The sequence below is a fragment of the Ruditapes philippinarum genome, unplaced genomic scaffold (genome assembly GCF_026571515.1).
Source record: "Ruditapes philippinarum isolate M1 unplaced genomic scaffold, ASM2657151v2 ctg6521_1_1_1_1, whole genome shotgun sequence".
NCBI classification, from domain to species: domain Eukaryota; kingdom Metazoa; phylum Mollusca; class Bivalvia; order Venerida; family Veneridae; genus Ruditapes; species Ruditapes philippinarum.
Genome location: NW_026852377.1, coordinates 1 through 15,059, shown reverse-complemented (window position 1 = coordinate 15,059; position 15,059 = coordinate 1). Strand labels below are relative to the sequence as shown.

Sequence of the window (15,059 nt, the reverse complement as noted above, 5' to 3'; positions counted from 1 at the left end):
ATGGATGGTCATGTCCAGAGTAAAACAAAATGACAAGTCCGTTTCGAATAGTTAGCGGGGTAAAGGTTAGCGGGTTAAATGTTAAAGTGACATTATGCTCATTTTGTTGTTGTCAGGTTGAGCTGTATATGAAGTGTATATAAAACAAATTGAGTTTTACAGTGGTAATTGGTCTTTTTTGATAATAATAATGTTTAAAATAAAATAATAATAATATTAAAAACGATTATCCAACTCTTTTGTTAACACTAAACGCTACCAATACATTCCGAATGATATTCATATAATAGAAATAATAGAGGATCAATACCTATGCATAGTAAAATATCAAATTGAAAACAACTATGAAAATTGTAATTATCAATGTACACTAATTATATGTACTTGTATGGGCTGAATGGTTTTGATGTTTTTATATGCAGTACAAAAGCTGAAAACGAATATTTTTTCATTTAAATTTTTTACAGCTTTCTTTACATGTGACTTTGTGTTAGTTAATTATATCCGCTAACAAACAATATAATGCAAGCTTAAGCTTCATGTAGACAAAGAATGTTTTGTATTATATTAACGTATTTACTTAAAACTAGAAAATTAATATTCATTGTAAAATGTAATGATTTGCCATGATTTTTATATATTGCCATGATTATTTTATATTAAATTTTAATTATTGATGTGAGTATTTTCTTAACCTTCTATCAAATGCAATATCTTTTTCCGTCTGTGTTTCATTTCGTTGTAAGGCAATGCGTGAACGTATAAAAAATACATGCAACAATACTTGTCGCATTGCATTTTTACAGATGCATTTCAAATGAAATATACAACAATGGATTTACTACCATTCATAGTGGCCGAAACTGTTTTTACAAATAAAGTCAACATCCCACAGTCTGCTTCCGCTTTTATAACGAGTCCGCAGACGATAATCAGTCCAGGATATCCGTTCGCCTACCACACGGACTTCTTTTTTATGTGGTCAATAAACTTCCAAAACGGATTTGTGTCACTCCAATTTACAGATATACATCTTAAGGAAAAAGTAAGTTGTCATGAATATGTTATCCCATACAATCGCAAATTATTTAAAGACGGTGTTTCAATAACTTTATGAAATAAATGAAAAAAGCCATTCTATCAATACCCCTTCAGTACAAGACACAATAAGTTTTTTTTTAATTACATCTTTATTTCCATCGAAACCCGACCTTTTTCTGTCATAATGTTAAGGCACCATCAATTTGGTACACCTTATTCAATTATCGCTTTCCCTAACTGAACAAATATCAAGTCCTATGCCGATTTGTACCACTTTGAGAAGCATTTAATTGTTTATTCACTCCAATTTTCAGGATGCCTATCTCCTCTCGGAGAAGGGCAATAGATTTTGTGAGGAGAATATATACCTACAAACAAACAATCTAATATGGTTATCACGCTTGGATATCACTAGAGATACAGTCAATTACCGTGCTGAAGAGGATGATCGTCTGTACAAATTCTGGCCATCTACATTCACGATTAACAGTGACTACAATGGAAAGAAAACCAATGTTGGAACAGCTGGTCAAAAGTTAAATATAGTGTTTAGATCTTGTCCTTTGGAGTATTATAAACAACAGCCAGTTAAAGGATTTATAGCACATGTTCAAAGTAGAGGTGAGCGAAGGTTATTTCAAAGTATTTTCAGATACAAAACTCCTCAAATCCTACAAACCATATGATTTGACGCGTAAAGCTCATTTTCTAATTATTTTGAGCCTATTGATATTTGAAAAAAGGAACAATTGTTAACAACAATGATAATTGGAATAACAAAAATTCATTTGCTTTACAAAATGTACATACAAACTGTTTTAATACAGTACATAACATATGTACATAACATGAGCTTTTCTAATTTCTTACACATACAAACTATTTGAATCTCTTAACATCATATACCAGTACAAAACCTTTATAACCCTTATACCACAAACCATTCAAAATAGATAAAATAAACATACACACCATATTTGAACATCTTATATTATATTAACATATAATGACATCTCTCTTTTTTTAAATGCTATCTTTTTTAAATTAGCCCATTGAGAATTATTCTTACTTTTAATTCAAGTATACCGTGTGACTAAAACGTTTGTACTGTAAACAACAGTATTATATATTTTAAATATATTTGAATTCTTTGTTTTGTCCAGTTTAGTCGTTTATTGGCTGGGGACTTGTATTTCCTTGCAACGCACTGACTTGTTATAAATTATATTTAAGTGCCGTTACCATTTTAATTTCACTTATATAGGTCCGTTACTATTTTATACAGGTATGTTTTGGTTTTAAATCATACTGACTCGTTTAAGGTCATATTGCGACATTTTAGCTTTTATTATGATGGAGAAAAGCAAATTGGCCTGTTTGTTCATCATCTTAACATAATAAAAAGTAGATGCATTGGCTATAGAATCTTTAATTACTCAATCAATAGAGTAACCAAATAAAGAGTTTAAACCTCCTATCAGTAAACTTATATCATCTGATAGGAAATCAAATTGGGACAAAGCCATTTTTAAAAAAACTTCATGCTATAAACATTTGCCTTAACGAGTATCTATCTCTTGTAAACCGTCAGTTCAGTGTTTGCCGCGGCATAGCCAGTTATGTGTCAATGTGCTATAAACCTTAACAAACAAGAACAATCGATGTTTTGTAAGCTAGCTCGGCAGCTTCCACACATCAAAGAATCATAGTTCTTGGCGGGATTCAAACACGCAGTGGTGAGACCAGGTGGTGAAAGTTCAGCAACATTGTTGTTTTTCGTCTGAAGGGAGAGCATAAAATCGCCGCCTTGTCCGTCTCTCCGTCCGTTCGTCTGTCCGCCCGTCTGTCTGTCCGTTGTCTTGTCCGGAGCATAACTTGAAAACACTTAGATAATTTGTTTAAACTTCGCACAATAGTAGAAGACATCGAGGCGGAGTGCAATGTCAAAGAACCATGGAGATATTTACATTAAACTTTGTGGGTAGATAGATCTTAGGTTGCTGCGCTGTGCACAAGAAATGTAACTCTGCCATGCCTAATTTTGGAGTTATTGCCCTTTGCTCATTTGTACACTGAAAACATTGTCCGAAACATAACTCTAAAATTATTAAAGATATCAACATGAAACTTTCTAGGTAGATAGACCTCATTGTGAAGAAGTACATTTCAAAGAACCATAACTCTGTTCATCTCACGTTTTTGAATTATCCCCTATATTAGAAAGATATTGTCCGAGGCATTACTCTTAAACTATTAGAGATATCAACATGACAATTATTAGATAAATAGATCTCAAGGATATGATGTAAGCGCATTAGAACCTTAACTGTGTCTTGCCTAATTTTGGAGAAATTGCCCTTTAATTACTTTTACACCTGGAACTTTGTCCGGGATATATCTCTAAAATTATCAGGGATATCAACATGAAACTTTGTAGGTCAACAAATCTCATTGGGTAAAGGTGCAGTGCAAATAATCTATATATCTTGCTAGCCCTGAAATTGAATAACCTCCCCTTTTTGAAAAATCTTGTCCGAGACATAACTATATAATTATAAGAGTTTTCAACACGATACTTTATAGGTTGTTAGATCTTATAAGGCATATGTACAGTGCATCAGAACCATAACTCTGCCTTGCATAATGATGGAGTTATTACCCGTTGTTCATTTTAAACTTTGTCAGGGATATAACTCAAAAACCATAACAGGTATCAACATAAAACTATGTAGTGTAAAGAACAGTAACTCGTCCTTGCCTTATTCTTGATTATTGCACTTTGAACTTTGTCCAGGGACATAACTCTGAAACTACAAGAGGTGTACTTTCCTGTGTCAAAAACCTATTCGGGGACCATCACCCGGTTCAAACCGGGCTCTTGTTGATCTTGTTTATCATATTTAAAAGACAACATTAAAGTTTAAGATTTAAATACAATTAGTTTAAAAGTATTTGTGTATGTTTACAGACATAATGTCGTGCACGATGTCTAATTACAAGTGCATGTTACGGTCGATGGAAATAGCTTCGAGTAGCTTTATAGGTGTGCCAATGTCTGGAGACTCCGAAATTTGGAAGATATCTCTTGATATTGATACAAGTACTTACAGGTTTATTCTAATCACCATAGAGGAAATGCAAATATCATGTTTTTCAGGTATTTTCCTATCAATTTATCATTTGAAGTAAACGATTTATTTCATTCTATAGCCGTATAAAACTTTATAACGGAAACGGAAGGAGAAAATGCTTTTCAATTATTTTCATATTCAAGAAACTAATGCGTTCTTTAAAGATTAAGGAGAATACTTGTTCTCAGAAACTTTATATTCCTTAAAATCCAAGATCATATTTGATATTATATCTTTTCAGTAATAGATGTATTAAGAGGGGTATCAGATTTTGCTACCACCTCCATTTTGTAATTTATGAAAATACTGCGGCCTCCGGATAGCTGCTTGTCTAAAATAAATTAAGTACATGTATTTATTTACCTTTAACGTGGCCAATACCCTTTAACCGAAAGAAATTGAAGTTTGTCAGCCATCAGTATGTATCCAGGTAAGCAGTCTGATCAGGTACTCTTTGTATAACTCAAATAATGTATGTTATATTGCAATCTCTTAAAGTTTAAATGAATGTCTTATAATTAAACCAACCTTGGCAAACCAATAAGGCCAGATTTGAATGGGTTATAACCCCATTGGTATTGAAGGTTATAGATACTCAGGCAAATTTATGACAAAAATATCAAAATATCATAATTATGACCTGAAATCACGCCAAAATTACATTTGTTAACATCTGTAAAAAGATCTATATATTTTCGGTTTGAAGCGGAAATTTACAACATTGTATATAATTATGTTGAAGGAAAAGTAGACGCCGACAAAATCACCGTGTAGTTTTAAAACTAGAAATGTGCTTTGAACAAACCCTGGAAGTTACAATAACATATATTGTGGATATACACAAAATGTAATATTATTGAAACAAACCTAAATCCTTCTTCGGACATGTTCTTTATAGTTTCCAGATATCACTATTCTGAATTCTTAGCACTCTATCCTGGCCCACGTGGGTCAGGTTAGGAAGCTATAACACTAGCACGGTATGCCTCATGTATATACATGTTTACTCTAAGTACCAAGTCATATTCGGACAGTTGAACTGGTCATGCAAATGCGCATATTTCATACATGTAAGTTATTTGTGACTTATTGTGGCAGGGAGGTTGTTATATTTCCGCCTCTTGCAAAACTGATGACCAAGAAGCAATACAGTCAGCATTATTCAGCACAAAAGTACGGTCATTTCTAAATATGGGATATTTTTATAGGTTTGGCCGGGGTTTCAGCTTACGAAACATTCGGAAATAGGTTAAACCGATCCGATTGGTCAAAAGTTGATTGCATGATTTATTAACCCCGATGACCTGCCATAAAATTAACTGAACTTCATAAAATAGACCCGCGCACTCACAAAGCGCGCATTCGGGGTGATACTTTCTTAGATTCACGTTAAGTCAAGTTTGCCAATTCAGCGTCAGGGCGGCTTTGATACTTTCGTATGACTTATTCATTTAAGCTACGTACTTTTCTATTCGCAAGTTATAATTAATAAACGGAGAGCTATTTTGTTGATATACATTTATTTGTAATCGCGGAATAAGGGACTATTTAACCGAGAAATAAAAACTGTTTTAAACGTTTGATTTGTATTAGTATTCTATCAGAACTTGTGCTGCTTTAATAAATTCCACTAGACACAACGCGAAGTACTCAATTGTCGTGCCATAAAGCCACCATTTTATTCATTATAAAGAGAAAAGTTTTGTTCCTCTGACTTCTTAGTGAATTCCTAGTGTTTTCATTTTGAGGACTTCCTAGTGTAATACTTCATTTTGAGGAAAAATTCAAAACTAAAAAAATGAAACTTTTGCTTGTGTAACCTTTTAAGTTTAAAATTCAAAAAATGATCCAATGCATCAGAAAAAAAACCTAGTGATGTATTATTCTAACGTAGTAAAATCTTCATTCTCTGTTATTTCTTTATTTCTTCATGACATCGACCATGTAAAATTGGGTCTGGTAGTTAATACATCATAAAGAATATATACATTTTAATTAAAGGGTCAACCTTAACAATTGACAAGGATTACTGTAATATGAAGTCAACGGTAAAGCCCATTGAAATGCGTATAACGACCATGAAGGTAGTTCTCAAAATCCAGGAATATTGCCCTTGGTATCCGGATGTAGAAGGGTTTCGGTTGAGATATGAGTTTGGGCGTACTTTGCAATCGTTAACAGATGCCTTTACGGGGTTAGAAGGTAACATTAATGCGGATTTTCATCGCACTAGCACTGTAAATATTCAGATTTACTGATGGAGGATGACCTCTGGCGCCCTCCGTAAATTATTTCAGGCATGAGAGGGTACATTAGTAACACCACCGAAGTGCCCTTACAAATTTTTGCAGAAAACATGCAGAAAAAAAAACAATTTTTCAAGTCAAAATAAATGTATAAGTAACTTTTATTCAGTTTCGCAAAAGCAAAAATGTGATTTTTTTACTAAAGTAGCAAAATATATACAAAATAGTATCTTGAATTTTAATAAAAAATACTTATTTTCTATAACTCAACGTATACTGTAATAAAAATGCAACAGATCAAAAAGATGGGTTCGGTAATTGGCCATGAGTAACATTGTGAATATTATGAAAGTACACCGAATTAAAACGCTTTTAAGAAATAAAGATAAAAGTATTTTTTTCAGTTACAAAGCATTTGTTATGACATTATATCTCAATGTGCATTTTAAATTTATATATACAATCATTTTAGTAAGATGATAGACAAGTACTCATAATATACCCTAAACTTTAACGAGTTTAAGATTAAAATGTACAACATGTTTACTAGTTTGTAGCCCCGAGTTCAAAAAATGCTACAACATTAAACAGTCGAATAATGTAAAGACAACTTGGACAGAAGCATTTGAACTATGCAAACAATCCGACAGAACTCTGGTCAGTTTTGGTTCAGAACGTGAAATGCAATATGTCAAGGACTACACAGCAAGGAATAATAGCAAGGAAACTACGAATGTCTATATAGGTATATCTGTCACTGAATGTTTCATTCTCTATAGTACAGTATATTGCGTAATGGAATGACAATGGATAAGGAACATTTTAAAAAGTAAAAAGGATAATTTCCTGAACTATAATTTATATATACTCAGAAAAAAAGGAAACAAAAGAGTGGAACTCTCCCACTCAACAATGATAAGCACTAAGCAATCTGACTGTTGGAAGTCCGCTTATGCTTACCTTTAATATTTATTATATAGTAACAGATATTGTATCATAGTTTGGAGACCTTTCTGTTGAAAATGTGTCAGAGTTAAATCGTATAATATACATGCACAGTGCGTTAACTGGAGTGCAAGTATTAGTTACCCGCACTCCAGAGCATGCCCATTGATTGGCTCATTTTTCCAGGGGTTTACATATTGTGACGACAGAGAAAGGGAAAGCAACAGAAAAATCATATTCAGATGTTCGTTCATGGATTCCTTTTTGCCGTGGTTTCATATTGTGACAACAGGGAACGTGTTTTTATGTTTGACTATGATACAAAAGAGAAAGAACATCAAAACACTCGGCATTCTGATTAATACTCGGTGGGCTACGCCCCCTCGTACAAATCAGATAGCCTCGTATTTCGATGCTCTTTCTTTTACATATCTTTAAGCTATAGAAAATATACGAAAAATATTTCTGAAAAAAAAAACAAATATTATAAAGCTTGTCACATTAGGAGATTTTTATGACAAAGAACAGGAAAATGTATATTTAAATAAATATTTATCAAGGACATATTTATCAAGAACATAACAGTTTTCTGTTTGATATAAATTATGTATTAAAATACAGTTCTTTCTAATTAGATGTCACATAGTGTACCTTTACTATTTAATTTATCACAATAAAACATATCGATTGTGAAAAACAATTAAAGGGTCAAACAACATCTATTTCAAATAAGGTTATGATAAAACGGCATATCTGTTTACATATTTTATTTTGAAACAACATTCAGACGGTTATAATGAAATATTACCTATTTCGTTTTCTTATTTCTAAGGACTATTTCGTTACATGAACGCCGAAGCGGTTATAAATGAACACTGGGTTGACGGAAAAATGCTGTCCTTTACGGCTTGGTATGTATTTTATATATTACCGATATAAAAAAAAACAGCAAAAGGAATTAGTTGTTAATTCATTTCGCAATCATTAAAATGAGAACTAAGATCATCAAGGTGAGGCGAAGTCAGAGAACGCAGCCCCGACACAAACTAGCCACACCAGCAGGGCACCCATATAGCATTGAACCAAAACACGCGGGAGGACACTGGAGCAGCAAAGGGCGGGAAAGGAAATTTAATTAATGAAAACTTTAAAAGCCTGCTTTTCACTGCCGTTTCACCAGGCTCTATAATGTAAACGATTTATTTAAGAGACTTGATCAAATAACATGGACAGTTCAAGATCCAAAATATTTGAAATCACTTTCAGATACAGGTTAAATGTTAATTGAACCGATTTATTGCAAGCCAGGAACACATATTTTGTGATGTTTTTCAAAAGGAACACTATATAACATTTTGCATTGTCTTTTTATTGTAATGTATCAACGATATCAAGTTTTAAAAGGTAGGGGGCCTACCAAGCATTAATTTTATCTTTGTAGTTCTAAGCTAAAACTTCAATATGTTATATGTTATTTGACTAGTTTTCTGTTTTGAATTCAAGGGAAGATTATCAACCCGAAGAGGTATCCAGCAAACAATGTACTTTTATGACTTATACAACCCTTCGTTCCATGTCATCTGGAGAAGTATTGACTTGACATCCATTATTGCATTTGTAGTGTGCGAAATATATTATAAAAGTGAAAATGAAGCAGGTCTGTTATCACATAGTTTATTACATAACTGTTACATGTAGACGGGGGATTTTGTTTCCTTCAGGTACTTAGAAGACGAATCTATGCTGTATAACAAATAAAACATATACAAAATAGAATTTATAACAAAGAGAACTATTTTACAGTAGACAATTAGGGAATACATTCCAGATTTCATTTATGTTAATAACAATCCGAAATACGGCAATTAAATAAATAAAAACATAAATATTATATACCAGCTTGGTTACAATGTCTTTGATAGAAAAAATGTAAAAATATGTAAGTATCTCTAATAAAAAAATAACTACTATCTATAGTAAAACTTGCTATAACAGTTCAATAAATCAAACACAAGGACAAAAGACAACTATATACAATGCACAACAACGTAGAGATCACCAACCTGTCTCAATTCTTATCATTATATTAATGGATTACAATAGAAATGTCATCACAACGTTTAACATACTTGATAACAAAACAGCACATACCGTCTCTTGTCAAACATATAAAAGATCAGAATAGGGATCTATCATAGACCTAGTTTGGCCAAACTTCCTGAAGATTACTTACCTACTTATATTTCATTTATGTCGTTTCATAATTGTAAAATCAAATGACAATTAGGTGCCTTATGACAATAACAAGCGGTTTTGTTTTTAGAAATCTATGGTGAATATGATGTCAAGCTAAATGAGACGAAAGACAATTCTTCAGGCTTTATTTCGATAACAACAGGCTGCATTTGCCACGCTGAGGAGATGTCTGTAGCATGGTATTATAAAGTGGTAAGCGATGTATTAATACAATTGAAGGGGAACGGTGGGACGACCATGTTTCTTCATATGACGCCAGTACTGGTTGGTTCCAGGAGGCGGACCTGAAAGTCTGCAAGTTATAGATAGAAGTTGCAAGAACTTGTTTCGCAATCCAGCTAAAATTGTTTAAACCAATAAACATAAATAAATCTTTATTACACGTTCGCTGCTTTTCCAATAAAGTCGATAACCGTGTATAAAATGTTTTATAAACAGTTATATTGTCCTCCTAATATGAGAACGTTAGACATGTTTAATTCATCTTTTACGAATCAATAGAAAAATATATTGAATATTCGCGAGAATTATAAAATATTATAAACAAGACCAACAACAAACGGGCGACGTTTAGTGAACGCACACTCGCATAAACTAGCAACATACACGTATTATGATATCTGATATCTTTATACACTTTTTAGGAATTAAAATAAACACAGTATCATGTTCACTTGAATATATTATAATAAATTTAGACAATGTCGGAGTTGTGCAAGTGTTGTAATAACCTTAACACTGTTTCTCAAAACTTATGTTTGGACATTTGAAAAATAAACAAAATCACAAATGCATGTGCATAATGGTATAACAACAGTTGTTTCGAAAATATCAGTGAATCATTATAATTATGTATTGTCAAGTAATGATTGGTTAATCGGCATCTCGTGACTTGGATCTTGATCTTGATTGGCTTAGAATTTAAACAATCCCGCACTAAGCTAAAACCCGACACTTATCGGGTAAAATTCTGAACGGCAACGAGAGCAAGATCAATGACATAAATTATTGTATGTGTGCATAAAATATAATATATAAAAACGGTATTACGCTTAACTATCTGCGAATTTCTACATATTTTAGTCATACGGTTTATACTTACTTATATTTAGTAAGTATTCTTTACAAAGAAGTATGAAAATTTCAGTTGACTTATAATTTGACATTATTTACTTAATGTGAATGAAAACAAAAATGCATTTGTACATTCTATTGAAATTGTTCTACATACTTTCAGGGCGCCGAGAATTATCCTTTCAGAAGTATGGCTCAACAAGGATACTTTAGAACATACAAAGAATGTCACCTTGATTGCCATGGACTTCAAGCTTCCGTGTTGTCCACTGGCTTTTATTACACAGAGTTAGCTGATGGCATACCAGTATACCTTTACGTTAACTTAAGTAACAGCTTCTACCAAAGCAGCATAAAAACTATAGTTTCGAATAGAGTGTATAAAATAAAAGGTTTGACTTTACATATGGTGATAAATCTCGATCAGCAAAATATATTAATAAGCATAATTGTGTTCCCGCAGAAATATATTTGATAAACCTCATTTAAATAAGAATACGACTTGTTTTTACATGTATAACATGTAAAAATATATAAATATGTATTGGCTATTATATTTTAGCATTTTTTGCATTTTTCAACCTTTGATGAGGACCAACTTACATGGTATAGAGATTTTACAGTAATGCATTAAATTATTTGATCTTTACATAGCTGTAAAAAGTGTCACTAGCATCTTGTGAAATTCTGATCAATGCGAAAACATGGTTCCAATTTTAAGCTGTTGTAAATTATTTATATGATAAGTACTGTTTATCTTGGATATAAAAATTGTTACCAGTATTATTTGATGAATTGATTTGAAAGAGAAGGAGGTAGAAATAATTATTATATTTCAAGTGATACAATAGAATAAAACATGTTTAATATTTACTCTTATTTTTTATCTCCTGCAAGTATTCCCTCTACTTAAAATATAACTCATAATTAGTATAAACTGCAGAATAATTTTTAGACGTTTGTATCTTATAAAATATATTCACACTGGATTTTTTCCCTAAACACATCTAAATGTTCTCAAAATTTACTTATAAGAAATGAAAATATATTTTCAGATGAAATTCAACAGCAATTATCGTTAAACACTTATTCTACGTGGAGTTGTGGGAATGGTGAATATGTATCAATATTGGCCAGATGTAATGGATATGTCGAATGTTCAAATCAACAAGACGAACTTGATTGTGAAAGTATATAACGTCTTTAGACACATCTTTATATAAATGATAAATTGAGAACTATTGATGAAATAAAATGTGTATTTTTATTTTCAGTATTTTCAAGGATTTTTATTTGCTACAGTGAAACACATTTTCCCTTTTTTACTGGTTTCTTGCTAAATGCATTCAATACACAACAATAAAAGGGAATTCTTCCTACTCATATGCTAATGAAAGAAAAACGTATATAATAATTATAAGCCCCATTTTTTCTATATATACAGGATTTGTTTTTCATCTTGTTTTATGAAAATTATCAAATTTCACTCTTGGCTACTGCCACACGTGAAATATTAATTGTTCTACTTGATGAAAATTAATCTTGTATTTAAAAAAGAAACTTTAATAAATATTATCATCTGCTAATAAGTTTTGAGAGTGATTCAACAGCCTAATGAAACTAATCCAATTTCTTATAAACTAGTTTTAATTAGAAAGGAACCTACCATTTGTGTTACCTAATCAGCAGAACATTTGATACCACGTAATTAATAAACATAATATTAACCAATATAATATGCATAAATAATACTTTGATAGTGCTTGAATAAGTTTGCATTTGTAGATGCAACAATCTAATATTTTAAAAAAGGGCTTGTAACTCATATTTGAAGGTCAGCACATGCTTTACAGGGCCCCATGCCGCTGGTTCTTTTTGCTGAGTCGTTTAGGGGTTATGTTTATTGAACGCCACCCTTCCCTGTTAATCTTGTTCATCATATTTCTGCACATTAATTAGATGTTTATTTTTTTTTTTTCAAAAACAACGGCGAGAACAATAATGCACAATCTAAAATATATTAATAATAACACTTAAAATATTCTAAAAATGCTAACCCTTGTATGTATCTTTGATTTTTTTTCTTGTTTAGGCAAATGCAACAATGACCATTATCAATGCACTGATGGAAGGTGTATACATGTGTCACAGTTATGTGATTTTACCACTGACTGTTTAGATGGCGCAGACGAGTACTGCGGTAAGTATGTCATCATATTATACGACAATAAAAGTCTTATCCCAATTTTAAGCATTGAACGCTGCTTTTCCTGGTTTGACTTTGTTTATCATATTTTAAGCACTTTTGTCTAATACTTATTAAACATTTTTACAAATTTATTCAAATCATTCTTTTTATATTTACACGAAATTTTAATTACTTGAAAAGAAACACAATGCCATTGTTGACATAGCTGTAACACACTGTTTATGTCACAGTGTGTCATCAAAATGGCTGCCAACAAGGTGCTTGATTTTTTTCAAATTGAAATTTAAAATAACTGTATTTTAACAGAACTTGTTAACAGAACAGAACTTTAACACTGGTTCTTGTTGCTGGGTCATATGGGGGTTGCTTTCATTGAACGCCGTCTTTCCTTGTTGATCTTGTTTATCATATTGTTGTTCCTTTTATTGTCTTCAATTCTTGATAATGTGGCCCCGGCTAATGACAAAGTCACGTATTCCGTGTAGTAGATGAATACAGACTCTGAATGTAGTGAATTGGGAGGTCGTACCAAATTGTCTTAACATTGTCTATCAGATTTTGTTAATATTTTATCAAACATTTCTATTTTAAAGCTTGATTTAAATTGTGTTTCAGACATTTTCAATTATATAAATGTTAGGACTCTGTGATGGCCACGACATAATCTTATATTGGTATAATTTTTACACTGGGTTGTTTTCCTTGAAGTGTGTACTAGGGCATTGTCTTCTTGATACAGAGATATCCACCTTCTGGAATATTATTAACAATTACAGGGCACACGTTCTGGTCTAGACTTTCTATTCTTTTCTGAGTCAATATTCCCGACAACTGGTTGCCACTACGCTTCCCAAGACACTCATGCCGCTTAACTACAACAGATTGTCTCCAAACACCAACCTCATTGTTTCTATTTATCTTAACGACTGATTTTCAATTATCAAGCAATTTAATACAATATTATTTTGTTTACACACGGAAATTCTTTTTAGCATTAAATGTAAGTGTTTTTCTTTTCACTTTACGTCTGGTATACCTCGAAAACTTGATATTCGCCTCACTGTTCTTGAAGATATAATTCGTGGCAATGCCTGACAATGGAACTTTTTTATTAGTCATAGCCATCTTTATAATTTGTCAACCTCCGATAGTCTTCCACTTTTAGAAACATTTTCATTGCTTTCCCTGTTATTGAAAAAAAACTGACTTCTGACTGACATTCCCAATTGTTCTGCAACTTTGTGTTGTGAAATGTCATCACTTGTACACATGTACAGACTCAATTAAACCGAGTCTGCAATTCTAATGTAATTTTGTTGTGATTAATGCTTTATAGGGATCACTTTGTTTAAATATTATTGACAAAGTGATATTTCTTTCTGCTCAGTCGTCAATTATTTCTTTTGTCAGACATTTTGCTGCAGACGAGAATGGTTTGTAAACAGGCAGAAAAAATACTTATTGTACACCCCAAATATAGAAACATTTTGAAAAGAAAGTATTGTAGCAAAATATTCAGTCAAGTAAGAGAGTCAACCTAAAATATATCATTATTGCTAAAGCAGTGGTTTATCACCTTGTTGGCAGCCATTTTGATGACTCATTAGCCATAGACTAGATAAAATCAAAGACTAAGCTAAACTATTAGAACAGTAAAAAGAAATAATGTCTCAATAATTTTGGCAAAACAGAACATCGTGTGAACCTCAGTATGATGTATTTCAAATTAAGACCTCAATCCGGTTGCTCATAAAAACAAATCGGAAATAAAATCTTAGACCTAAATTAAAAACACCATAAAAAACCTCGGACTGGGAGGGAGAAGATGGTATTTTGCCTTACATTTAAAGTTGTTAAAGGTGTCTTTAAATCATTAATGATATACAATATTTATTTTACATGACAGATGAAGGAGTTTGTTCTAGTGAGACATCATTCCGGTGCCCAGAAGGACGTTGCTTACCTTTGGCAAAGAGATGTGATGGGTATAAAGACTGTTTAGATGGGTCGGATGAGATACTGTGTCGTAAGGTTTTTTTTTTTCTTAAAAAACATAGCTGATTGTTGTATTATATCAAACATATATCAAATTTAAATATATCAAACGTGTGAATTAATGTATTATGTCTTAAAAATAGAGAAAGAAAAACGCCCAAA

General features: G+C 32.0%; 1 protein-coding gene across 1 annotated transcript; it reads left to right on the top strand.

Moving 5' to 3' along the window:
- Positions 1 to 812: 812 nt before the first annotated feature.
- LOC132758458 (uncharacterized) lies at positions 813 to 10,986 on the top strand. Its single transcript, XM_060750136.1, has 6 exons — positions 813 to 1,045; positions 1,356 to 1,662; positions 4,010 to 4,198; positions 6,174 to 6,374; positions 9,687 to 9,798; positions 10,857 to 10,986. Exons 1-6 carry the CDS (start codon positions 818 to 820, stop codon positions 10,984 to 10,986), a joined length of 1,167 nt encoding a protein of 388 aa, XP_060606119.1. The 5' UTR covers positions 813 to 817.
- Positions 10,987 to 15,059: the final 4,073 nt, after the last annotated feature.

Excerpts from the sequence above, each read along its gene's own strand:
- LOC132758458 (XM_060750136.1), top strand. The coding sequence starts at position 818 with ATGAAATATACAACAATGGATTTACTACCATTCATAGTGGCCGAAACT. Across the intron at positions 1,046-1,355 it reads ATATACATCTTAAGGAAAAA|GATGCCTATCTCCTCTCGGA; the intron begins GTAAGTTGTCAT and ends TCCAATTTTCAG. Across the intron at positions 4,199-6,173 it reads GCAAATATCATGTTTTTCAG|GGTCAACCTTAACAATTGAC; the intron begins GTATTTTCCTAT and ends TTTTAATTAAAG.